Source organism: Sceloporus occidentalis, unplaced genomic scaffold, assembly GCF_023333645.1.
Source record: "Sceloporus occidentalis isolate IW3139 unplaced genomic scaffold, rSceOcc1.0.p SCAF_56, whole genome shotgun sequence".
Lineage (NCBI taxonomy): Eukaryota > Metazoa > Chordata > Lepidosauria > Squamata > Phrynosomatidae > Sceloporus > Sceloporus occidentalis.
Window position 1 is genome coordinate 589,560 of NW_028317036.1, and position 26,175 is coordinate 615,734.

Below are 26,175 nucleotides of genomic sequence, written 5' to 3' on the forward strand. Positions count from 1 at the left end.
TATAGAACGCGGAGATCGGTGCCAGTTCCACTTCTTGCGCTAAGAGCTTACACTTTATTATGAAAAGTTAACTTGTCTGCATGTGACGACTGGAGTGCGTGTCGCCAACGGGAGCAAACGTCCCCTGTAAGATAAAGAGGCTTTATTATATACTGATATTAAAGCAACAAATATATTAGTATTAAAAAAGTAATACAATTGGCAGAAGCAGATGTACCTCTGTGTGTTACAGTATGGTCATAGTATGATGTTTGGGGGATCTAGCATTTCACTTGTCATTAGTAGGTATTGATATAATTGGTTAGGAGGATCAGCTGCTAATAGTAAGTAGGATTTGATGGTTGTAGTGTGTAGAGGACCCATGCTGATGGTAGCCCTGGTCTGAGTGTACTGGATGGGGATCTACTGGGAAAAGAACTTGTATGCCATAGAACCTGCCCAGTACCAGTGCTTTACAAGACGAGGCTGGACTGGGAGGGACTGGTTTAAGGAGGTGGCAGGGTTTTTTCAGATGCGGTCCCTGCAGGATAGTAAACATCTTGGAGAAGTAGTGAGAAGACTGCATTCTAGACTACAAGTCCCATCATCATCTTAAGCCAACAAAGAGCTGGATGACTGTGAGATGTAATCTGAAATCAGTTGAAGAGATGTCAAGTATCTATAACAATTCTGGTGGATCTAAGTCTTCTTTATATGAGAAGATCACAGCACAGATATAAGTAAATCCCAAACCAAACAGTGGGGTAAGGTCCAATGGTGCATAGGAAACACCAGAGGCATGGATGTCATTTTCTTTTAACACTATTAAAGTGTAAAGGGACCATTTTCTGGCCATTTTACAGAATAGGTGATATTTTGATGAATGTTTATCTAAAAGCTGGGAGGAAAGAAGAGAGAGGGAGAGTACAGGATGGAAGTTTTAAAGGAGGAGAAATTTAAGAACAAAAAGTCATAATCTAATACTAGAGAGTCAGAGGTTTAGAGGTGGTAGATAAATGGAACAGCCTCCCATTAGAAGTGGTAGAGGCTAATATAGTGAGGGGATTTAAACATAATCAGATAGACATAAAGCTGTCCTGAATCTAAAACAAGATCAAGAATTGATTAAAGTCTTTACAAACGGGCATTCTGATCGAGCCGAATAGGTTCTTATCTACCGTCAAATTCTATGTTTCTATCTACGAGATGATGTGTGTCCTACGGTAGCCCCCAACTCCATGTATTTTACTCCTCTTATCACTGCCTAGCTGAAAATATTTGTACTTTTGTATTACGTTTGCACGACTTAGTTATAAATCTGAATTTAGTTTTAAATAAGGAAAATATACCAAATTGTACCTTTCTAAATAAGAAAACAATACTACAAGTTTTCCAAAAAGTACGATGAGGTTTCCTTTTTTAAAGTGAATGCTGTTATTCTATATATATATACTATTAAGCAGCAAGTATGTATAGTAGATCTCAGTGGTCATACAAGACCGATGTAAAACATTTGTATATATAGTATTTCTCATAAATCAAATATGTATATTTTGTACAATTGTGTGTAGTGCTGGCAGTATGTATATTCTGTGTAACACTCTTGTTTTAGTAGTTTGGAAAAGAAAGGATCTCTGGTAGAAACCTTCAGGAATGACACAGGGTTTAGTAGGCAGCGGAGCATATTTATGGTACTGACTCAATGGGAAGGTAGTGGATATGGAAAAAAAGGTGAAAAAAAAGGATAATAGGCAGAAACAAACATACTGTGTATGTTAAGGGAAATTATTAGGTTCCTCTACTTATTTTACATCTTGTATAAATTTGAATTGCTGAAATACAAAAATTATATTACTTTAGGTATTTACTTTTTGGCATCAAATAAGTTAGTTGTGTAATCCTATATACCATATGCCTGCAACATATATTGAAAGGTTGAGAGATGTATTTTGAACTGCAATTTAACTATGTTATGGAATTTAAGAATTTTATATTATACTGGAATATATGCAAAAAAACATAGTATATATAGAGAAGAGCTTAATATATTTTCACAATTTTACTCCAATACTCCAATTGATTTGTGATTAACTGTCTCCACAGGTCAAAAACAAGAGGTTCTGAGTGAGGCCCGCCATGTCCAGATCGGGGGACAGGACTTCCACCTTTGACCCGAGCCACAGTGATAATCTTCTGCATGGTCTAAACCTGCTGTGGAGAAAGCAGCTCTTCTGTGATGTAACTCTCACAGCCCAGGGACAGCAGTTTCATTGCCACAAAGCTGTGCTTGCCTCTTGTTCCCAATATTTCAGATCACTGTTTTCCAGCCACCCAGGGCAAGATGGCCTGTCATCAATCCCAAAGGAGCAGCAGCAGTCAGAGGAGCCTGGGACACCCTCTTCATCCCCCGATGACAAGCTTCTGGTCAGCCCCAGGGCCATTAACAACCTAGTTCTACAGGGATGCTCCTCCATAGGACTACGGCTGGTCCTGGAGTATCTTTACACAGCCAATGTTACTTTGTCCTTGGACACAGTGGAGGAGGTTCTATCAGTCAGTAAGATTCTGCACATTCCTCAGGTGACCAAGCTGTGTGTACAGTTCCTCAATGACCAGATCTCTGTGCAGAACTATAAGCAGGTGTGCAAAATTGCAGCCCTACATGGACTAGAGGAAACCAAGAAGCTGGCCAACAAGTATTTGGTGGAGGATGTGCTGCTACTCAACTTTGAAGAGATGCGCTCTATGCTCGACTCACTTCCACCTCCCGTGGAGTCTGAACTTGCTCTTTTCCAGATGTCTGTGCTATGGCTGGAACATGATAGGGAAACCCGTATGCAGTATGCACCTGATCTGATGAAAAGGCTCCGCTTTGCTCTCATACCAGCCCCAGAGTTGGTAGAGAGGGTGCAGTCAGTGGATTTCATGAGGTCCGACCCTGTGTGCCAAAAGCTACTTCTGGATGCTATGAACTACCACCTGATGCCTTTCAGACAACACTGTAGGCAGAGCCAAGCCAGCAGGTGAGGGGTTTATTGTACTGTCACACTTAGCTCCATCTTCATCGGTACTATAGGCAGACACTCTCAATGCTTCCATTATACCATGAGTGCCATATGGCGTAACCACTATCACCTCCTTTATTGCATCACTGCTATTATTCATTGAATAATTGAGATAGTTCTCATGTGAGGACATGTGTCTAATCAAATGATACATGGTGGGGACTGGTGGGTGGAACAATGTCATGTTATAGCGGCCAACCAACTAGTCCAGTAAGTGAGTTTTATTAGTTGTTAGGCCTGTTTTAAAACTTTACTCCAGAATCAATGTTCATACATAATCCCTGCTGTGCATGAAGAACCATATACATGAGTAAGTAAAAGCGCAAGTTAGAAAGGCAGGGATCAACGTTCTGAAGGTCGCTGTAGGTATCTGTAGTGTTTTACAATAAAGTTGTAACTGTGTTCTACAAGAATGAAAGATAATATAAAAACAGGGTACTTAGCTGTTTAACCCTCTATTCATTCATCGGAACACATATGTGGTAGCTTCCCCAAGGACTCTTCCTTCAAAAAGCCCCTTACAACAGATATATGGAAAAAAACAGAACAAATTCTGGGGATACAGCTTTAAAAGTACTCTGTAAAAAGAATAAAAACCACAAATGGTGCAATAACGTTTAAAAGGTTTAAAACAGCCCCCACTAGTTGTGCCACACTCACAAGATTGTACTACAATGGTTTCTGGGACCATCATAACTTATTTTCACGTGATACTTGTTTTGCCAAAAATCACCTTTAAATTAGTATTTTGTGATTTGTTAAAAAGTAAATCTATTGGCATTATTTTCATTTTTATTACTTATTCGTAAATATTTTATGGTTTCTCAAAAGCTTTATTGTACCCCATCATATGATTCTAATTGTACTAAAATGATCTCTTGTGCAGTTAAAATCTGTTCGATCATTGATATGATTATCAAAGTACCTTCAATGATTACAAATAACTGTTGATTGCTACACTACCAATTACTGTTTGTATAACCAGGGACATTATTATTTGTTTAGTGTTGCACAGTCTATACATATCATTTGAAAATATTTTGCTGCCAAAAGAAATTAACAGAAAAAGCTTTTCAAGTGGATGTCATCATATCTCCTGCATGAAAATGGCTTATGGAGGATTCTGTATAAAGAGGATGTACATTATGTGCAGTTGTGTAATAATTACAGTAGTCAGACATATGAATGGGGTACTATAGGCATATATATAGTATACTTATTACAACTTTGTACCTATTTTACAATTATCTTGCAGCTTATACATCTGGTGAATCATGTTACCCCTTTGTTACAAATGGTGTGTTGAACACCACCAGGCAGCGCGTGGAACACTCCTTATGTTTTCTATTAACCTGCAATAAGTTGGTATATACAGTCAAACTTAACAAACTTACTTATTTTATTTATCTTGGAACAGACCTGCATAAAATGTTTTAGGCTGATAAACAATGTCATATCTTATTGACTTCCATTGTGTTTATTAAGCAGGTAGACATCTACATAATGTTCTTTAATTTGTAAGTCTTGTAGGATACCAGTTAAACAGTTTGGGGAGTTTTTGTTTAAGTAGCGTTATTTTCTAATGAATTCTCCTATAGTGTATAGTTTCAGGAGTAAAGACAAGTTTTGCCATAACATATTGATGTCTTTTAAGACACAATAGAGCTTTTAAGCTATTGTACAATGTAAAGCAATTAAGTATTTTTTTTTGATGAGATGATACCATTAATACCATTAATTCATATATTCATTATTGTAGATTTAAACAGATGCATGACGCATAGACGTCTGTTTTGTATGTGCTATAACATCCAGTATAACATAAATATTTCTAAAGCTGGGGGTGGCTGTGATAACACATTAAACATAATATGTCATGTCTTACCCTTGCCTTGCATGTTGAAAAGATGATAATACTACCAAAACATTACGGGGTACACCTTAAAGCGACTGTATTTTAGGTATATTTTACAAACAGAGGGTTAGGTCCTACAATGCAACTCCAGAAACGCATACTAAAAATACCTTTAATGTAAATATGAATCATATAGGTGGGCGAGAAGTTCATCCAGCCTTCAATTTTTCAATGAGACAAAGGGGGAGCTTTGCTCTTATAGCGGCATAGTGGGTGGAGGTTAGTAGGTCCAAGGACTTCCAAATGAAACTTATTAATATGTTTTGTAGATTTGAGAGTTGGAAAAGACAGTGGCCCAAAAGCATATTTCATTGGTCATGTTTAGAATTGTGATCTAATGTGAGAAATCTAGGTATAGACGCTGATGCAATAATTGTATAAGCTATGAGTATAGAAGAGGTGAATTAATATATGCTGTATTCTGTAACCCAGTTGTGTTATTGTCTGTTTTACGTCCTATAAATGACACAAGTTATATTTCTTTAAGGAGATAGTTTAATGTCCCAGACAGCATCACCAAATAACATTGTACTTTGTGAGTACTTTAAGATGTATACTTTAAAAAGGTGGGGGGGGGCCTCTTGCCTTACGGAGAAGCTGCAGCTCCCCATCTCCTCCACGGTCCAACAATTATCACCAATGATCAGCACCTGTAGAGTGCTCTGGTTGGCCTGCTTGCACATGCAAATGGTGAGGTCTAGCTAGACTACTTTTTAGTTTAGTTTTAGTTTCTTGAAACAGGAAACACAAGCTTATCGAGAGATGGAAACATATTCAGAAAAATCTCTCTTAAGTTATATCAAGAGTTTCTTATTCTTTCCTAATCACTGTAGACTGAAAAAAAATAGAATATTAGAGATCAGCATGCATGGGTCGGGGAAGAATGGCATAAAGGGCAAGGAGCAAAGAGTAAAACATGTCATAGAGTATAATGATTTTCATGGTTAGTTAAAGTGCATGTTGACGGACATGAGTATAAGTGACAAGTCTTGATTAAGTCATTGGGACATTTACTGACATGTCCACCATAACGGCTGTTATTACCTAGCCCTTGTTATCATATTTATAATTAATTATAGCTTACACCCACATGTACAATATAGATCTCTTATTATTAGACATATTATATATATATATATAGATAGATAGATAGATAGATAGATAGATAGATAGATAGATAGATATATGTAATGTTTATGAAATATTTTGTGAACGACCTAGAGTATTTTCTGTTAAACCTGCCTGTCTGATAGGAGTTAGTTGAAAGCCTATTTAGAGGATTTTTCTCTATAGTTTTATGGTACTTAAAACTAAAAAGATACCCAATTCTTCAAAGCGTAAATATTGTTTTTAAATAAATAGTAAGTAAATGTGACAATGAAGGCCCCATTTTATTTAAAGTTAAAACAAATCTAATGCTATTTCTCATTCCTTGCATTTATGTAGGTAACATCATAAATCCATGTATTCTTTACCCCATGTAGCAGAAATGTTCACTTTTGCTATGCCAAACAACGCAGCCAATAGACTCTAAACTCTTATGGGCCAAGGCTTAGTTTTTCCTCGCTGAATCAGTTTACATTATTTAAGAGCTGCATTGTGATTGGTGTTTGTGCCGCTGGCTGGCAATTTTTTGGCAACATGACAGAGGTGTGCCACTACTTGAATTTTTGCATTTTTGGGGTAAACAAAAATAAATAGTATATAAATGTTTCAATGTATTATGAAAGGCATCGCATCATGTTTGAAGTGATGTTACGACTGTTATGGACTGAAATGAAGGTACTGTTGCCATGTGGTCTCTCAATGGTCCCTATTTATGGTCTACACTTTAACCCATTTTTACTGTGAATAAATGTAAAAACTCAGATCTAGGGGTTTTTTGTCATTTTAAAGTATAAAGTAAGAAGAATGTATTTGCAAATGTGAGAGTTTATTATATAAAGTTCCATTTTTGAACAGGTTCTCCTAAGTCTTAGAAACTTGTGATTTATTAAGACCAGAAAAATTACTGCCCGAGCTGACCATTTCTGAGAAAAAATGTCTTGAAAAAATAAATAGGTTTATTTGTGTGCAAAACAGAATTTACTTACAATAATCACTACCAGATAACAGAGATCAGATTCTTTTACATTTATTTTCCTTGTACATCTTATATTCCTCGTTGCTATCTTCCTGGTAAAGCATACGGTTTCTTTAGTCTTAATTAAGTGCAATTACACTACGCTAACATGAATATTTAAAAATGTTTCTTTCTTAAATTCATATTTTCACCTGTTAAAACCTTTTCACCTGTTACCCTTTTATGGTTTATAGAGAAGAGGAAGAACTTTTTTTCCCCACAACCCGAACCCCCCCAGACTTTTTTATCCCAAATCTGGATAAAAATGATATTAAAAAAAAGTCTGTATCACCCATCACCTTCCTTTTCAACGTGGGCCACAGCAGCAGCTCTGGCACTTAGATGGGGGCTGTTTCTGCCACATGGTCCAGAGTCCTGTGCAGTGACACATCTCCTTCCGGAGATCGCATGATCTTACGACCGCGGCCTTTTCTATCAGCAAAGTCACGGAAGAATATATACTTTGAACACAACAGCTGTAAATTACAATAACATGAATGGAGGAACCCCTGCAGAGTTCCTGTGGAGTCATCTGAATTGTGCATTAAATGAAATAAGGGAATTTCTCCACCTGATAATTTTCTCTTTAATGAAATCCTAAAACCAAACACGTTGGTAGTGACACCATGATGCGACGTAGATAAAACATGTATCCCTGAATTTTTACTGGCGAAAGGGGTTGTGAATAGTCTCTAGGATATACACCACCCCAACACACACATATATGTTCTCCCTCATGCATGCAAAGAGTTGTCTCATAACATGGGGCTTTGTCCTCCTTCATGACTGGCTGTGAATTTTATCTCACCCTGACTATACTTGGTTCCTTTTTTGGAGAACAAAGAATGTATAAGGACAGAAGCAAACTTGTCTGTTTTTAACCACATTCAATACAATTTAGGTGTGCAAGATGGCAGAGGAGATTTCTTAGCGATGATGAATGTGGACATGGCATGAAGTTGTCATTGTGAAAACCTACTCAGATTTTTTCTCTAAGACATTCTTTATACAATATATATATATATGTAATGTATTGGTAACATATGTTACCATTACATTTTGATGAGTGGAACCTCTTAATGTATGGGGGAGCGGAATCACAGAATGAGAGAGTTTCCGGCACTCTGTGGGTAGCTAGTCATATTGTTCAGTAGTTGCCCCTTGGGGGAGAAGTGAGTTTAAAAAACAGGATGGAATTAGAGTGACTGCACAGCTGAGCGGGTTTTTGTCGCTGGATCGGTGGACAGCAGTGGCTTCACTCTGGGGAAACCAGATAGTCTGGTGATGGGGAACCAACAAACTCAAAAAACAAAGAACCCCCCCTCCCCATCTTTTTAACTCCTTACGCGTCAGAGTTCCGATAATCTCATTGCATACACTTCTTGCACCCAGTTAGGTAATGCAGTTATAAAGTACAAACTGGAAAAAAAACCTTGTAATTCTTTGATTAATTACTCTAAAAGCACAAGTATCAGATTCTTAGTGATATCAAAGCCTCGTCCACAGTCTCAGGATATAACCTTTATCATTTTTCAAGGTTCTCTGGGTGTGAGATGACTTATAATAATGATTTGACTAATATGATTTTTGATGTGTAACTTTAATGCCTAACCTTATCACAACTGCAGGGCACTTCATGTGCGCTCAGCTGTAAAAAGCAATGATTTATAAGGATAATAGGAGAGGGAAAAAAAGCTGTAATTCCAGATGGAACCTTAAAACAAATGGTGGGAGAGGACCTTATTTTTCTTTTTTTCCACTACTAACGGATGTGTATCCTTTTGAATCATGTTCCTGCTCTGCTCTTTCCTCAAACTTATTGTGACATAATTATAGGGAGATGCAGGAAACATTGAACAGATTGCAGCGAGAAGCCGGAACACACAAGATATGATAGTACTCATCTGTCTTCTTTTCTCTTTTGGGTGAAGGATTCGATCCAACAAGAAAATGTTATTATTAGTTGGTGGACTGCCCCCGGGGCCGGACCGACTGCCCAGCAACCTTGTTCAGTACTATGATGATGAAAAGAAGACATGGAAGATACTTACAAGTAAGTCGTTGTGGCTCTTGGCCAGCCTGTATATTTGATAATACAAAGATATTAGAGGGAACTGATTAGATTAAGTAGTATAGGGCCTAAGGTGTACATTGTGTTGTACAACTCATCAATATGAGCTGCGATAGACTGTCGAAGTGACAATTTGTATATGCCTCAAAAATAAAAACTAATTCAGATTTATGTATTCTTTATTATTGCCTTGCATATATATATATATATATATATATATATATATATATATATAGTATATGTATATATCATTAATAGACAATCTCTGGCATGCCTGCTGATTTAGTCTACAAATTCCATTACATTTACCCAACCAGCGGATGAATGTTCTTCACAAGCTACTGGAGTATGCCTTCTAAATCAAGTTGTAAAAACTAATGGAAAGAAAGATTACGTCACTTTATTATCAAACATGCTATTTTTCTGATGAATTTAAACAGTAGACCAGAAACTATTTAAATGATTGGAAAATAGTATTAAAAAGACTATTGTCTACTGCTTGCAGGCCCGGACTGGGACAAAAAATAGGCCCGGGCATTTAAGCCCGAGCAGCCCATATTTATTTATTTATTTATTGTTAAAGCCCTTTGCATCTTTGCATTAACTCATTCACACAAATCATTAACACATTCATTAATGCAGTCTCACAAATCATTCAAGCAATTCATCCACACATGAATTCATTAATTGTCATATGCATTCACACAATTCATCCACACATTTATTCATTCATTCATTCATTCTCATACGCATTCACACTACCCCCTCTCCCCATCTTATCTGCCCCTTCTCACTATGTTCCCCCCTTTCACTATGTTCCCCCTTTTCACTATGTACCCCTTTTCACTATGTACCCCCTCTCACTATCTATCCCCCCTCTGCCCCTTCTCACTGCACCCCCCTCCCTCACCCTACTTACCTTGTTGCCGGAGCAAGCAGCTACTGCGGCCGGGCCCGCGGCAGGACCGGACTGACTGGGCCTATGCGGCCTCTACGGCCGCATTAACGCAGGGCATAAGGGGCACCTGCCCCTTAAGCCCGCCGCAACTGCGACCAGGTCCGCCACTCTAAGGGGCCGGGAAGCCCCCACCAGGGCCGGCCTTAGGGGTCTGCGGCCACACAGGGCTTACATTAAAACATCGGGGGGGTTAACAAAAACTTCATTTAACATGGAGGATGTTAAATAAAGTAAAAAAAAAACACCCCGATGTTTTAATTTAAACCCTTATGCCCTGCGTTAATGCGGCCGTAGAGGCCGCATAGGCCCAGTCAGTTCGGTCCTGACTGGGCCTATTTTAAGGTAGGGGCCTGGAGCTGCAGCTCCATCAGCCCCTAAGTCAATCCGGCCCGATAGTCAGTCCGGGCCTGACTGCTTGTAAGAAGAACGCAGTAGGTGAGAGGCGCTAAGGGTGACATCTTTGCCTAGGTATGAAAGTCTTCGTAACAAATATGTTTTATTGTGGTTTTTACCAAATGCAAAACAGGAAAAGTGATTGTGAGGAAATAGGAGAAAGTACACTCTGATTATGATTTCTGGTGTGGAAGTAACACCACCTTTTACTGCTTATACAAAATGTTTTGAGCCAAAGTTCCCATATGCATGTGTTTTTCGGGGTTCAATGCCCTTTTCTCAGTGCATCTGTTCACACTACTTTGCATATTGAATTTCCCCTCTTTTGGCCCTGATGAAGACTGAATGTGAAAACGTTGGCTACTGTAATGGGCGTTTTTGTTCAGATTAACATATCATACATGGTTGCTTTCGAGAGTGTAGATATTTTACATAAAAAATATTTTTGGCTGCCAAAAATTTTCTATATATGGTTACTCCGCAGACCATTTATCACAAGTGTAGGAATTGTGCATACTTTTTGCTGTGATGACCCACAGTCAAGGCTATAATTGTCTTATAAAGAATAGGCTACAAAAAAGTCAGAGTAGAGTAGAATGTTCACTATTTTACTTAATAGCCAACAACTTAAAAAGTTTTATTTGTAACAGCGATTCCCCATATATGAAAGTGCAACAGTAAAACTCCATATTACATTACATTTACATTACATTTATTTATAAAGCGCCGGCAGATTCCGCAGCGCTGTGGGGACAATGGTTTTACCCATTCCTAGTCATTAAACAATCATTGCTTAATACATTGCAAAACATCATGTACTTTTTTGTTATATAGTGGCACATATAGCCAACCAAACTGACATTTCCTGAAATTCATAATGAATTGCTATTTAACCACCGGTAACACGTTAGCATCTCCTCTCAATGTGTCTGCTTGTATTCCAACCACATAATAGTTTTTTTCAGTTTTCTGATTTAAAAGTCATGCTTTGCTAGCTTTAAATGTCTGTTTGCAACAGTGGTGTCTTTAGCGGGAATATAACCAAAAGACCAGGCTTTGTCCCATGTCTGCTGACAGTGACAGAGAAAACCACACAATGCCAGTGGCATTTACTTGCGCTGAAGGATAAAGGGCTACACTATCCACTTTGTAAAGCCTTTGGGAACTTGGTTTCCTGAACCACTGTTCTCCAGCAAGTGCCTTCCAATTTGGCGTTCTTCTCATTCCACCAAAGGTACCACGTCCCTTGTGATTGAACCTCATCTTCTTGCGGCGTAGAGACATATTGCTGTACTGTTTTAAAAGAGAAATATAGTTCTTTGTGAATACGTTATGGTGTTATCATTCCATAGTACAAAAATGGGAAGTTTTTATTTAATGTGACGGTTTTTGATTCCTGATTTCAATCAATTATAAAAAAGAATGGATCCAGTTACTTGTTTTTGACATGATTAGACAATCACAGGGCAAAAAAAATTACAAAAGTACTATTTTTCTGCTAGATGAATGTCTTGGTTAATACATCCTCATTTTTTATATTAATGAGTATGTGAAAAAAAATAAAGAGGAAAAATGAGATTTTATATAAAGATAGATGTGTAAATGAGAGGTTTCTTCAGTGGCCCTCTAAATGAAATTTCTAGCGTTGCTATCCACCTACTTTATCTATAGATATAAAATATCACCTCAATATGTAAAAACACAGGTTGGGGTACGGAACCTGAAATGGTTTAGTGATTCAATTCAGTAGGAGACTTGTGAGGGAATTCCTAAATCTGAACAATTTAAAAGAAACATTGAATCATTTGATTGTTCTTTTAATATTTATAGAAATACCCTTAAGCTGTGTATGAACTGCAAACCATAGCTGGTCTAGAGTACTGTACTTGGTGGTCTATGTGCTTGGAATTTGGCGTCTTGGTTGAACTGGATTGTTGGCTGTTATGAAACTCAGTGCGATACAACATGTGCGATGTGTCACATATAGCATTGTTAAATAGTTCTGCTGTTAGAGAAATATATCTTTGGTCTCTCCGATGGCCTTCTTATAATAAAACAAACTAGTGTATAGTTCTGTTGAAGGTATGAAAAGGAATCTAATCGTATTTGAGCCTTATAGGTGTCCTGTAAGTTTGATCTGAAGCAAGGATTTGAAGACTTATTACTTATTTTTCCAAATTGTGGATAGGAACATTTTCACTCTGCTGCTTAAAGGTGCTGTCCCATTTAGAACATCAGTTGTACTCTTTAGTATGTTAGCGAATAAACCTGAACAGACTTGTCATTTTTTTATTTTCTCCGAACTTTTCATTGCATAAAACATCATAGAATTCTTCACAAATCTTGTTAAATTTATATGGCAAGAGCTTATCAGTGCCTGCTTTCGTGTCACATGACAAATGTTCCCAGCAAAATTCTACATCAATAAATAATTATTTCTGGGATAAGTTTGGGAATGATATTTTAGTTTTAGGAATGATGTTTCTCATTTTTTTTTTATTTAGTTTTAAATTAAGTAGGAACACCAACTGAAAAACACTTGTAGTTTTATAGAGGCTGCACTGCCCCATTAAAGATGTTCCTTACTATTAAAGGGCTTGTAGTATGCACCAAAATACTAGTATGGTTATTTACATAGGTCATGTATAGGGGTTTTTCCTGGAAAGGTTATTTTATACCAGTTCTGTGTGGAAACTCCATGTAATCCACCATTACAAATAATGTTTGAAAAGGCAAAGCAAGCATCCATGACAATAAAAACACTTTTTCAACGTAGTTTAGTTTTCAAGGGGGAAAAAAACCTAAAAAAAAACGACATACTAAAAAGTTTGTTCAATTTCCTCCAAAAGCTCTCGGTAAAGCTAAACATTCGCATAATATTCCTTTATTACATCTACTGACAGTGGTTACTTCCCTCTTAGCTGTGGCTGGTTGCACAAAATAACTAATACTGTGCAGTGGGAGTTGTTCTGGGTATACAGTATCAGGAAAATAGATAACATTCTTAAGAGAAGCAAGAGTGTGAGAAATAAACTCCCCTGGTTTTACTTAATGTCTTCATTCTGGACCAAAGCATATTATATTCTAGTGTCATTTTAGCTCTTCTTGTGATATTTTGTTATGGGTTTTTAAACACAAATATATTATATATATATATATATATATATATATATCACACATGGGCATTAAACAGATAGAGACTGTATTTCAACACATTTTCTAATTTATTGTCATAGTTACCGATCCTTGAAAACAGACAGCCGATCTATGGTTTTGGCCTTCTGACTCGTAACCAAGTATGGTGGGGAAGACATACCTCCCCGCAGTGTGAAGACTGATGACTGTCTGCTGAAAAAGAAGTTTAAAGAGTTTCAATACATTTGATTAATTCCTCTCTAAAGAGGAATAAAACACAAGGAAGGAGCATCATAAGTTGGCCAGGAATTATATCTTTGTTCTTCGTGGATCTAGCACTTTATAGCAGAACGAGATAGATGTAATTTATACATTTTTAATTATTTAGCTTTTAAAATCATGTTGGCCTTTTTATTTTGTGACTACGGCTTTATTTTGTGCTGTACGGCTTATCTATTGTTGTAGGTAATAAACACATCTGCTTAGTTTCACTATTAACTATTAATACTATGTTTCCTTTAAGTGATGCTTTAAATCAGTCATAACTTCATTAATAACATTTCTGTACCTGCCAGCAATATGGCTTGGTTATACAAATTGACATATTCAGATAAATATAATCTCTGATAATCAGATGTTTATAAGCTGGTCATAGTTTTACATTGAATATATGAAACTATTTATCTAGTATGTAGATAAGGAAAGTGGATAAACCCCATAGTAACCCAATGGAAGATGGAGTCTTTGGTTGAAGTTGACAAGTTTGATCAGACCAACACAGGAAAAGATGTAAAGGTACATAAGCTTTTGGGATCATTTGACCTCTGAGGACCTTAGAGGTCCTAAAAAAAGATTGTAGTTGAGCATGGCTGGGAAAATGCTGGGAGCCAAGTAGCCAAGGTTCCTAGAATTGTATTGATGATGTAGTAACTGTGATGCCTTCTTACATTAATATTTAGAGAATCATTACCTTCTGAGTTCTAAATTCTACTTGAATTTAACCAAGAGTATGTATGGGTGACTGTCATTGTTTTTCTGTTTGTATAAGTCACTGTAAGGGTTGTTGTGGATGTGCATATATTATATTTTTGAATCCTTTATGATCTGAGTTCAAGGTCTATGAGTAAGTGTATATTTACCATACCGACCATAATTCAGTAGCCAAATGCATACATCCAAAAGCTCTGACAAAACTAGAATTGTCTGACTAAGACGAACCAATACATTAGGTTAGGAGGGCCCTGCTCGCAAGCTTACAATCTAGACACACAGATCAGCATTAAAATGTATGGATGTACAATATGTGCTTATGTCGAATTAATTCAGCTTGCATATTTCTAGTACAACCCCCATTGCTAAGGCAATGATGTATCTATTTCACTTTCATTATATGTCCTTAATCAGAGCGTGAATTCACACTAGACATAGTGATGCTTTACGCCTGGTTTCACTTGTTTTTGCTAAAATCTTCTGACATGATTAATTTTGCTTTAATGCTTTTGTCTTGTAGTGGTAGAAATGACAGTGAGATAGGCCATATATGAATGCTTTTAATTTGATTGAGCATTTGTCTTGCCCAATATATTCTGATTAGGAGGCCTGCCAATTTGTGTGTGTTTCAAATAGTTATTGGTTTTTCCTCAATTTCCATTTAAAATGTTAATTTAAATTGTATACTTTGATTCTATGTGTCTGTACACTATACAGAACACTAAGGTTGGACATCAGAGACCCAGAAATGAAATCTATCTATCTGTCTATCTATCTATCTATCTATCTATCTATCTATCTATCTATCCATGCATCTATCAACCAGAGAGGGCTGAAATGTCGAGTTTCTTTGGCAGAAATCCCTGGTGTTCTTGTTTAATGTAGATATATATATACACAAATCCCTCTAAATGTAACATTATAAGGCAACATTTTATCTCAGGCAACTTAAAGGAAAAACTTACAGAGCTTACAAGTCCAGGCATTGTGTTGTACTAATTCTAATAAGGTAGACTGACTAAAAATCACAAATAAATGCAAACGTTATGGATGGAACATGTATATGTGATGGGGACTAGAAGAAAGAAGTGGCAGAGTGAGCTAGTCCAAGAGGAGAAAATGGAAAGCCTCTGGCAGATAGACAGGCATTATAGATGAAGCATTAAAGTCATACCTGGGGATACCTGGTGCTCTACCTCTTCTGCAGCCCAAAAAGTAAGGATGCAGCAGTAAAAATGTTGGATCCCTGGCTACCTGACCAGCAAACACTACAAAGGCCAACAGGGGCAGACTCTCTCTGCCTTGATAAGCTATGTGAAAAACAGGCAAATGATCTGTTACCCTAAAGATTTTTTATTATCTATCACAATTTAAATCATTTGTTATTATTTTTCTAAAGACACATTTATTTTTTATCTCGACCAAATTAATAATGGTTAATTACGGCTATTTAAGACATGTTGTGAACATTCTCGGTTTGAAAGTATTTATTTTCTGTAACTTTTTTAGCACGTCTGAACATCAGCTTTTAACTGTTATGAATGCACACTTTTTTTTAGCAGAAAGAACTCAATTTTTAGACTCTTGTACATCACTGAAGAAGACCTAATTTAGCTGTACTCTGCATTCAAAGGATGATCATACAGAATTGCTGTATTCCCACTCTGTGATTAATGGTTCCAATAGTCCTATTTTAGAATTGGCGATACGCTCTCTAGTCTTGCATAACAGCAAAATGCCTTCCACCCATGGGTAATTACTCGTTTTTAATGTAATGTGTGTATGTAAGATTAAATATATAATATACGTATTGACTGGACTGCAGGTTTGGAGACAAAAACAAATGCCTGAAGTCGCATCGGTCTGGGTGATTATTGTACTATTTTGTAGGTGTTCAAATAAACAGTTTTTCATGCAGAGCACATATTTTGATGTCAGTGCATTTGTTTATTGAATGGTAAGAAGACATTGTGGGGAATGGGCTTTTGTATACATTCTAAATTATATTTTTTAAAATATTTTATGGTTGTTTTTTTGTTTAAATTATGGTCAGTTATATAAAGAGGAGCTGTCGTGTTTCAGATTATTCCATGTCCTATAAATAACATGATTCTCTATATTGTTTATCTTTTTTATAATTTCTAATAATTTGTAGAAATGAAATACATTATTCTCCTATTGAATTCCTTACTAATTTACATAGATCACTGTTGGTAATACAGTCACAGAAAAAGCCTCATTCCTCTTACAACCCACGCTTCTAACTGCACCTCTTCATATGAAATGCTGAGAGGTATGGAACAACTTCTTGTTTTGGCTAATAGGATGAATGGCATCCCAAATACATTTTCACTAAACGGCCAGGTGTAATAAGCATACCTGGGAACTCTGCGGGGCACACCATGATTCTCTGGGTCTCCAGGTCAGTTTGATTTTACTCCGGATAAGTAACATAACATTTGACGGCAGATAAGAAACATTTGGCACATCTAGTCTGCCCATTTTTCCTGATGTAAGGGCTTTAACCCCCTATCAGTCTTTGGTCAGGCCCTTACTGTATTAGCCTCCACCACTGCTGCTGGGAGACTCTTCCATTTATCTACTACACTCTGAGTAAAGTAGAACTTCCTTACGTTACAATTACGCCTCTGGCCTTCGAGGTTTAGACCATGACCTCTTGTTCTAACATTGCTCCTCCTTTTTAAATAAGCTTACCTCCTGGATTTTGCTAAATCCCTTTAAGTATTTACATGTTTCCATCCTATCCCCTCTCTAACTTCTTTACTCCAAACTGTGCTGTGTATGGCTTTGCCCACCCCCTGCTTACTCTCCACTCACTAAAGTCCTACAGCTAGTCTCGCCCATACACCTAGCTTTATCCCTTCACTGGAGGAGGGAGAGCTGCATGTAGCCTAAACTGGAAGTTCCCAGGTATGCTTATGAGGTTTCATGAAATCTGAATATGTAAAGGTGCTAAAGGTTCTAAATGCAGCATAAGAAGTGTCCTTACTCTAAGCATTGTTAAATGTTCAAACCATTATCAAACATGTTCAAACATTTGTCATGTGACACTAAAGCATGCATTGTTGGGTTGTTGCCATAGAAACTGAAAAAAGGCTTTTTTAACCCCTTCAAGACCGGGACGTACCTGGTACTTCCGGGTCAAAGGTCACCGGCAGACCGGGACGTACCAGGTACGTCATCGATGATGCGCGATCCCAGCATCGCTATGGACGCTGGGATCGCGAGGGGCGGCTGCTACTGACCGCTGGGTGTCCCCAGCGATCCCTAGCAGCTACTCCCCCTCAATTCCATGCACGTGATCGCTTTGCAGCGAATCACGAGCACGGAATTTAAATATTTTAAAAAAACCTGCGGTCTTCAAGGGAAGACGCAGTTTGCCAATGGCGGTCCTGAAGGGGTTAAAAAAAGGTTTCTGTGTTGTTTTATGTGATTAAACCTTCATAAAAGGACAGATCTGTTATTGTGTATTTGCTTAACATGATGGAGAGTTCAATTCATAATGAGAGGAACTCCATCTTTAAAACTGGACCATGGCAAAAACATTAAGTGAAACCAAAAGTCCTGTTTTTGCAACTGCCAACTTTTTTACTGATCTGCCTTACTATGTACACTAATATGAAAAAGCATTCACCTTGTAGATCTCACCTTGGGGTCATATTCAGTAATAAACCAAGAGTATTAAATTGATAATAACCTTCCTTTGATGTATTTCTATTTGCAGTATTTCTGTGTTTTTATGTTACGTTTCCATTAGAAACCCTTCTGTCATGCTTATCCCCATCTCTCTTAGTGTAAAGAGTTAAACTTGATGATACTTATATATAAGCCTGGTACCAACATCAGATAAAAGTGCAGAACTTGAGTCTACAGGGGTAACCAACGGGAACTACAATTCACATCATCCTTAGGCAGCACTCAGCTTGGCACAGATTGGTTAAAAATCACGGGAGATATAATTTAATAATCAGAACTCAGAGAGCTATGTGTTGATTGCCTCTGGCTTACATCTATTTTTAATTACTTATTGGCATTTTAGAGAGAGTTCAGAGGAGGGCTACAAAAATGGTGAATGGTTTACAAGATAAAAATGATCAGGCTAGACTAAGGTATCTCAATATGTACATCTTAGAGGAAAGAACAGAGAGAGATGTGACAGAAAAGTAAATACTTAAAGGGATTTAACAAAGTATAGGGGGTAATTAATTTTGGACTGGCATGGGGGTCAATGGACCGGACTTTGACTGGCCTACTAGTGGAGATAGGAACACGGGCATTTAAAGAAATGTTATGTGATTCTGTATTAATAGTGTGGCTTCTCGCACAGTGTGCCAGCAGAAAAAGAGAGCTCCTTTGAAGTTGGTGTAATGGTGGTGTAATTTATGTGACTGAGTGTTAATATGTAAGTGTGTGTTATCATGAGTGTGTAAGTGTGTATGTTGGTGTGTATTAGGGTGAGAGCGAGTATCTAAATGTGTGCTAATGTGTATGTTACGGGGTTAAAGGGGCCAGTGGGGGCCATTCACTTTCTTTCCTGAAGGGCCAGAATGTGCCAGCCCCCACCCCTGCACAACCTTATCCATATAAATACTGTCAGATGTTATTTATTTCACATTTGCTTCATGTCACTTGTGCATTTTTGCTGCCTCAATGTCAGCCCACATTTCTAAGTTCTTTTAAAGAACTGAGCTGATTGTAAGGTGAGTTTAACAAATAAGCAAATAGGACTGTACTGGTAATTAAAATTTCATCTTTAAAGATGTTTTTTCTGTACTGTAAATATATTCTTTTTGTCTTTAATGCAATGGAGCACAAATTGTAAAATGTCATTATTCTCAGTACTCAGTTACATAGCACCATTTCTGAATGTAAGCAAATATGCTCCATTTAATAGGCAAATTTGCATTGTCCATGTTAGCAAGTTTCTGTTAACAAAGGGAAGTTTGCCACCGACGGACTGACCAGATTACTGATCAAAGGTAAACTGCCATGGGGCCAGGAAGGGAACATGGATTTCCCTAATACAATCAGATAGTATAAGGCTGTTTCCTTAACATCCATGAAAGCTTTTCTAAAATCAGGGAAGAAGAAGACCACTATCTTTAAAAAAAACATTCCCCTTGAAATCAAAGAGGAATATGTTACGTATAAAGGGCAATTTTGGAGCATAGTGGTGGAAGTGGAGCAATGACCATAGCATCTAATACAATGTTGCTGCTTGACTGCTCCCATATTAACACTTTGTTTCATAAATTGGCCTTAAATTTCCAGCACATGTTGTAACATTTTATTTAAGCTTTGTTTTGTATAGAAAGTATAGTAGGATGATTTCTCATTTTGATTCTTGGAGTTCAGGGAGTCAGGACATAGCACCATTTCTGAATGTAAGCAAATATGCTCCATTTAATAGGCAAATTTGCATTGTCCATGTTAGCAAGTTTCTGTTAACAAAGGGAAGTTTGCCACCGACGGACTGACCAGATTACTGATCAAAGGTAAACTGCCATGGGGCCAGGAAGGGAACATGGATTTCCCTAATACAATCAGATAGTATAAGGCTGTTTCCTTAACATCCATGAAAGCTTTTCTAAAATCAGGGAAGAAGAAGACCACTATCTTTAAAAAAAACATTCCCCTTGAAATCAAAGAGGAATATGTTACGTATAAAGGGCAATTTTGGAGCATAGTGGTGGAAGTGGAGCAATGACCATAGCATCTAATACAATGTTGCTGCTTGACTGCTCCCATATTAACACTTTGTTTCATAAATTGGCCTTAAATTTCCAGCACATGTTGTAACATTTTATTTAAGCTTTGTTTTGTATAGAAAGTATAGTAGGATGATTTCTCATTTTGATTCTTGGAGTTCAGGGAGTCAGGACATAGCACCATTTCTGAATGTAAGCAAATATGCTCCATTTAATAGGCAAATTTGCATTGTCCATGTTAGCAAGTTTCTGTTAACAAAGGGAAGTTTGCCACCGACGGACTGACCAGATTACTGATCAAAGGTAAACTGCCATGGGGCCAGGAAGGGAACATGGATTTCCCTAATACAATCAGATAGTATAAGGCTGTTTCCTTAACATCCATGAAAGCTTTTCTAAAATCAGGGAAGAAGAAGACCACTATCTTTAAAAAAAACATTCCCCTTGAAATCAAAGAGGAATATGTTACGTATAAAGGGCAATTTTGGAGCATAGTGGTGGAAGTGGAGCAATGACCATAGCATCTAATACAATGTTGCTGCTTGACTGCTCCCATATTAACACTTTGTTTCATAAATTGGCCTTAAATTTCCAGCACATGTTGTAACATTTTATTTAAGCTTTGTTTTGTATAGAAAGTATAGTAGGATGATTTCTCATTTTGATTCTTGGAGTTCAGGGGGTCAGGACACAATTTTTCTACCAGAAGGACGGGCCGATTTTCATATCTTTTTTATAGTTAGATTTTCGTAAGAGTTTCCTTGGGTCCACTTTGGTGACCAGATATGTGGTCAGCATTGAAAGGGTTAACTGGGGAGGCTTATAGAAAATGCATACTGTAGGACCGCATTTAAAACATTTACTGTGTTACTGTACATGATGCACCTTTTCTTTGTACCCTTCTCCAGTTTAAGGTGCCATTTGGTCACCCAAATGTATTGCCTGATCTATCACCGTACAGGTGCAATGTTTTGACATATATTAGCAAACATATTAATGCACGTCTTATGCTAATGGAAGACATCGCCTAGGCATCAAGCAAACAAGCTGAGATGTCATCTGCAAAAAAGAAACTACCAGCAAATTTACTTTAGAGAGTTGTATTCATATAACGTGTGTGTATTCATTTATGCGGCAGATACTTGCTACTGTGCACTTTGGAATAACCCAGCTTAAATATGAGATACACATTTGCCTTAAATAGATAAAAGGCATAAGTGTATGACAATGAACTTTTTAAAAGGACAGCTATGCTGCAGAACTCATAGAGCTATATGCGCATGTAGTCTCTGCGCCTCTCAATCATGGACTAAGCAAATTAAATGTTGTGAGATAATTATTTCAAATTTGCTTACATCAAGCAACTGAGCTAGTTGAATTGTGAAGTTTTGTGAATTGGATATAATCACTTCTAATAAAAACATGTTCGATCCAATTTTATAGCGCGGAAACAAATTTCATTAAAGAAATGATAAAGTTGTGTCGTCTCAGCGTTGGAACCCAGTGACACACTAGTTTCATGGAAAATAACTCACTTCTAAGATTCTGCAGGGCTTTTTTCCCCAGAATTTCAGGTTTTTAAAACAGCGTAAACAACCATCTTTTGTAAGTTGCCATTTAAACTATTTATATGCTGTGTTGCATCTGGCACACAAAGGATATTAATACACAACGCTACTCAGCTTAGCTCTTAGAAGTGTTGAGTGTAAGGTGTTCCATCTAGTGATTTATTCGGGTACTACAACTAAATTGAAAGGGATAATCTCTTGCAACTGTACACTCAAATATATACTGTAAGGATAAGTATCTATTTCTAGGCAAAACTTTTCAGCAGTTGAACCATGCAAGCGTCGGATCTGTTTTTTTTTTTACTTTGACACTTAGGCAATAATTTTCCAAAACAGACCCTTATCTATGTTTTTTTTTTAAAAAAAAGGTATTTCTGATATTGTAAGTTTAATGTTGATTGCATATTATACTCCGGTGTAAAATATGTTATCAAGTTATAATTTAACGAATAAGAACGATAAGGGTAAGTAAAGTGAAGTAAAGTAAAAACTTCTGCACGCACGCGCACACACACACACACATGTACACACACACACACATGTACACACACATGTACACACACATGTACACACACACATACATACATATACATATAACAGTTGTGCATTCCATTAGGTTAGGTTTTTCCTAATACCAGAAAGCAATGGACTTTCTTACACAAAAGGAGTGTATTCATTTTACCCTAGGTTTTAACTGTGGTAAACTCAGGGGTTACCTCACAGCAACTTCTTTGGTGGCTAATTCTGCATCTTCCCGCTTCCAAAGTACTGTGAATTGTGCAAGTACTCCCCTGTGAGACTTACCAAGGTCTGGTCTAAGGCTTCTCTTAGGAGTTGGCCCTTCAAACATTTTTATGTGATTTTAACATAAATGAGGATTATGAGAATTTTTATGCTTAGAATTTTCTCTGGCTCCCTCATTTAATATTGAACTCTACCGAAAGTGGTGTGAGATATGCTATTGGCTTTGATGTTTCAAAAGAGCCTGCACTGTCCATGGGCACTCCTTTCTAGTAAAGTGACCTTTTTAAATGGAGGGAAGTGGGCTTAGATGACAGTAATGATAAATGTGGTCATGTTCACTCAATAAAATAAGGCCCAGTGCATTTGAGGATAAATCAGTGAAATGTACAACCCCACCTGTCTGCCTCCATCATTCATTTCCACTGTCACTTTCACAGTGCCTGATGGATCACAGTTGCTGTAAAATTAGACAGCCTTTAATCTCATTTCATCCTGATTAGCTTCACTTTACCCTTTCCCTCTAACTCACTGACTGACACGCTACCATCTCATATAGTGTGCTGCGTTTCAGGACAGATTACAGAAGTTATTTTTAACACCTATCCTGCTGGAGCGAATGAATGAACATTACAGACTGTAAGGTCAATCGGTGATATACATATATGCATCAGATGGGTCACAGCCTTTCTGTTTTCTAATATTTCTCCCTATGAAATAATAATCCTCAAAGCAAGAATCTACAAAGATGGTGTATATATCACTGCTGTATATTTTTTAACTAAACTAGCATAAAACCTTATTGCTGATGTTTTATATACAGTGTATAAAAATAAAAGTAAATCTATGCATTCTGGGTGATTTTCCATGAATTCTCTTTAAACCTGGTACACTTCTGTAGGCCACCAGGTGGAGAACTGCTGTTAAGGTTTGTACTATAAAAGCGTAGGTATTGATTCTACAGCTCGGAGGGCAGGGCGAGAGAGATCTTCTGATCTCCCCAATCAACCTATGATCAACAATGTCCACAAAAGTGGGACAGATGGGTAACTTGAGAGGACAGTGTCTGAAAATCAAGAATTTTTGCCACTTAAAAACAGAAAGGAGGTATACATTCCCAACATTTTGAATTGCTGATGTGACAGATCACTGGGGTTATTTAGTTGCAGCTAGGAAATAGGAGTTTATTACTTGTAATTACTTTTTGTCATCTGGATAGCTATTTATTTAAATGAGCATAAGAATGACATATTTTACTTACACAATTTAATGTATAAACCTATTGTTTTGCTGTTTTCAATGCATATTACCTTGACTTCTAGTGCTGTAGTACACTATGACACACTTACACCCAACAAATATTTTGAACTCTTAGAAAAGAGGGACGGACTGCAACTTGTACACAGACAATGTGTTGTGTTTTAGTCCTATAAACCTATGGATTAACTAAGGGAAACGTAAATATTCAGAAGGTAAAAAAAAATACTAGTCAAAGCTGAACTAGAAATGAAACATCAGCTCCGAGAGTGCAGAGGTATTCAGTTTTTAAAGAATAAGCACATTATCTGGCATTAGTAGGTGATGGGATAACCTTTTTATTTATATGATAACATTCTACTCTTAGAAAGAATGGAAGAAAAAAATCTGCTGGTCTAAATTGTAGAATCTGCATTTGCTAGCAAATTTAATAAATCATTCCACTTCTTGGCCAAGTTTTAAGAGTCTGTAGCATCAAAATGATAAGAATTATCATTAAACATTCCATATTGCACTGCTGCATTTTGCAAGAGGAAGATAGTAAATCATGTGAAATGAGAGATATATAGCTGAAAAAAATCACATTTCAGTTCGGCTGCCTTTTTTTTTTTTTTTTTTTGCTTTGGCAGAAGTTTATGGAGAAAGAGCTGGCCCTGTGTCACATTGATTTCCCACTGCACTGGTTTTGTAAGTGCTCTGTTGATCCGTGTCCAGCAATAAATTCCCTGCCTCAACATGCACATCGTTTTCCTCTTTGTCCTCGCCTAGGTTTAAGGTGTCCATTTGATGAGATGAGCAAGGACATCATTTTGTGACTAATGCCTCAGCCACTTTACATGATATGATAGCCGTGTTGTTTGTGTGTTTTCAAGGATGTGACATGACATTTATGGACAGGTATAATATACTGCCTAGGACATGACATGTCTGCCATGGTTAAACTAATTCTAATAAATGGAAGCATATTTTATTTTGCAGGACTGAAAGGTAACCCGTAAGTGTGAGATTCCCATGACAACAATAAGCAGTGTGAATACCATTAATATAAGGAACATGTTATCTGCGGCAGAGGCTCTAAATGCGGGCATATTTATTTATTGTCCAAAAGCCTCCAATCCTATCTTTAAAATGTGTTTTACGGGACAAGCATATCTTTGTTTTAGTGCAGGGGTTGACAAATTTGGTTTGGATCCAGGAGCCAGCCAAAAAATGTAGGAGCAAGCATTTTTTTCCCCCCAATCATAGAAAAAAGTTTTTAATAAATAAATTACAATAAATATTTGGCAAATACATAGTAATGATAATCCATTTAATAAAGAATGTATAATTGGTGAAAACATTAATCAATTGAATAAACTGATAAATCAATACATTACACAATAATATGTATAGAAAACATGTTTATAAATAACAGTGTGTTAATAAAATACATGGTCTTCTTAATTATTATTTTTTTTTCATTTACATTGTGCCATATTCACACAAAATCTACGTGTTGTGCATATTCACACAAAAAAATGAAAATGTTTCCCTCTTTGGCCATTTACAGGACTTTATAAGTTTATATAACTTTGTATGATTTCATATGATTTTTTTTTCAATAGTTTTAATGAAAGCAATTTTGTTTTACAGTCATGCCATATAACAGTGCACATCATTGTGTGGTGGAAGTGGAGAACTTCTTGTTTGTGCTAGGAGGAGAAGACCAGTGGAATCCTAATGGTAAGAAACGTGTAACTTTACCGTATTTATACCTCACAGATTACTTTTTTCTAGTTTGTACGTCTGTCAGCAAGGTGAATGATTTTCTGTTTGTAAGTTATAATGTAGCTTTATAATTATTTGTGTTGTCATACCCATGTGTTACCAGACTGTAAGATCAGAAATCATTGCTGAATTTGGAAACATCTCTACACAATTCTCTCTGATTCATGTCCAGTACATCTACAAAAGTAGAAAAGAAGAGTAGAATCAAAACAAAATACTTTATATCATATGAGTATTGCTAGAATCCTTCCTTAAAGACGAGGAGTTATAGCAGGTGTGGACACCTGCTTGAACTCCAGTCCAACCGGGCCACGCAAGGTGCTCAGCTTGAGCCATCACTGGCTTGTGCAATTATAGCCTCTATAACGCAGGGTGTTTTGATTCTACTCAATTTGACTTAATCAGGATTCGAATCACATATTTGTAAAAGGATCACCCAGGTTTCAATCAGGATGCTATATCTGATCCTAATATATTTTTTGAAG

General features: G+C 37.0%; 1 protein-coding gene across 1 annotated transcript in view; it reads left to right on the forward strand.

Annotated features, from left to right (window-relative positions):
- Positions 1-2,115: 2,115 nt before the first annotated feature.
- The window catches only part of LOC149287786 (kelch-like protein 14), a 30,108-nt gene continuing 6,048 nt past the window's right edge, over positions 2,116-26,175 (forward strand). The window contains exons 1-3 of the mRNA XM_089492472.1: positions 2,116-3,002; positions 9,013-9,134; positions 25,556-25,645. Of these exons, the coding sequence (XP_089348598.1) occupies positions 2,116-3,002; positions 9,013-9,134; positions 25,556-25,645 (1,099 nt within the window). The remainder of the gene's footprint in view (positions 3,003-9,012; positions 9,135-25,555; positions 25,646-26,175) is intronic.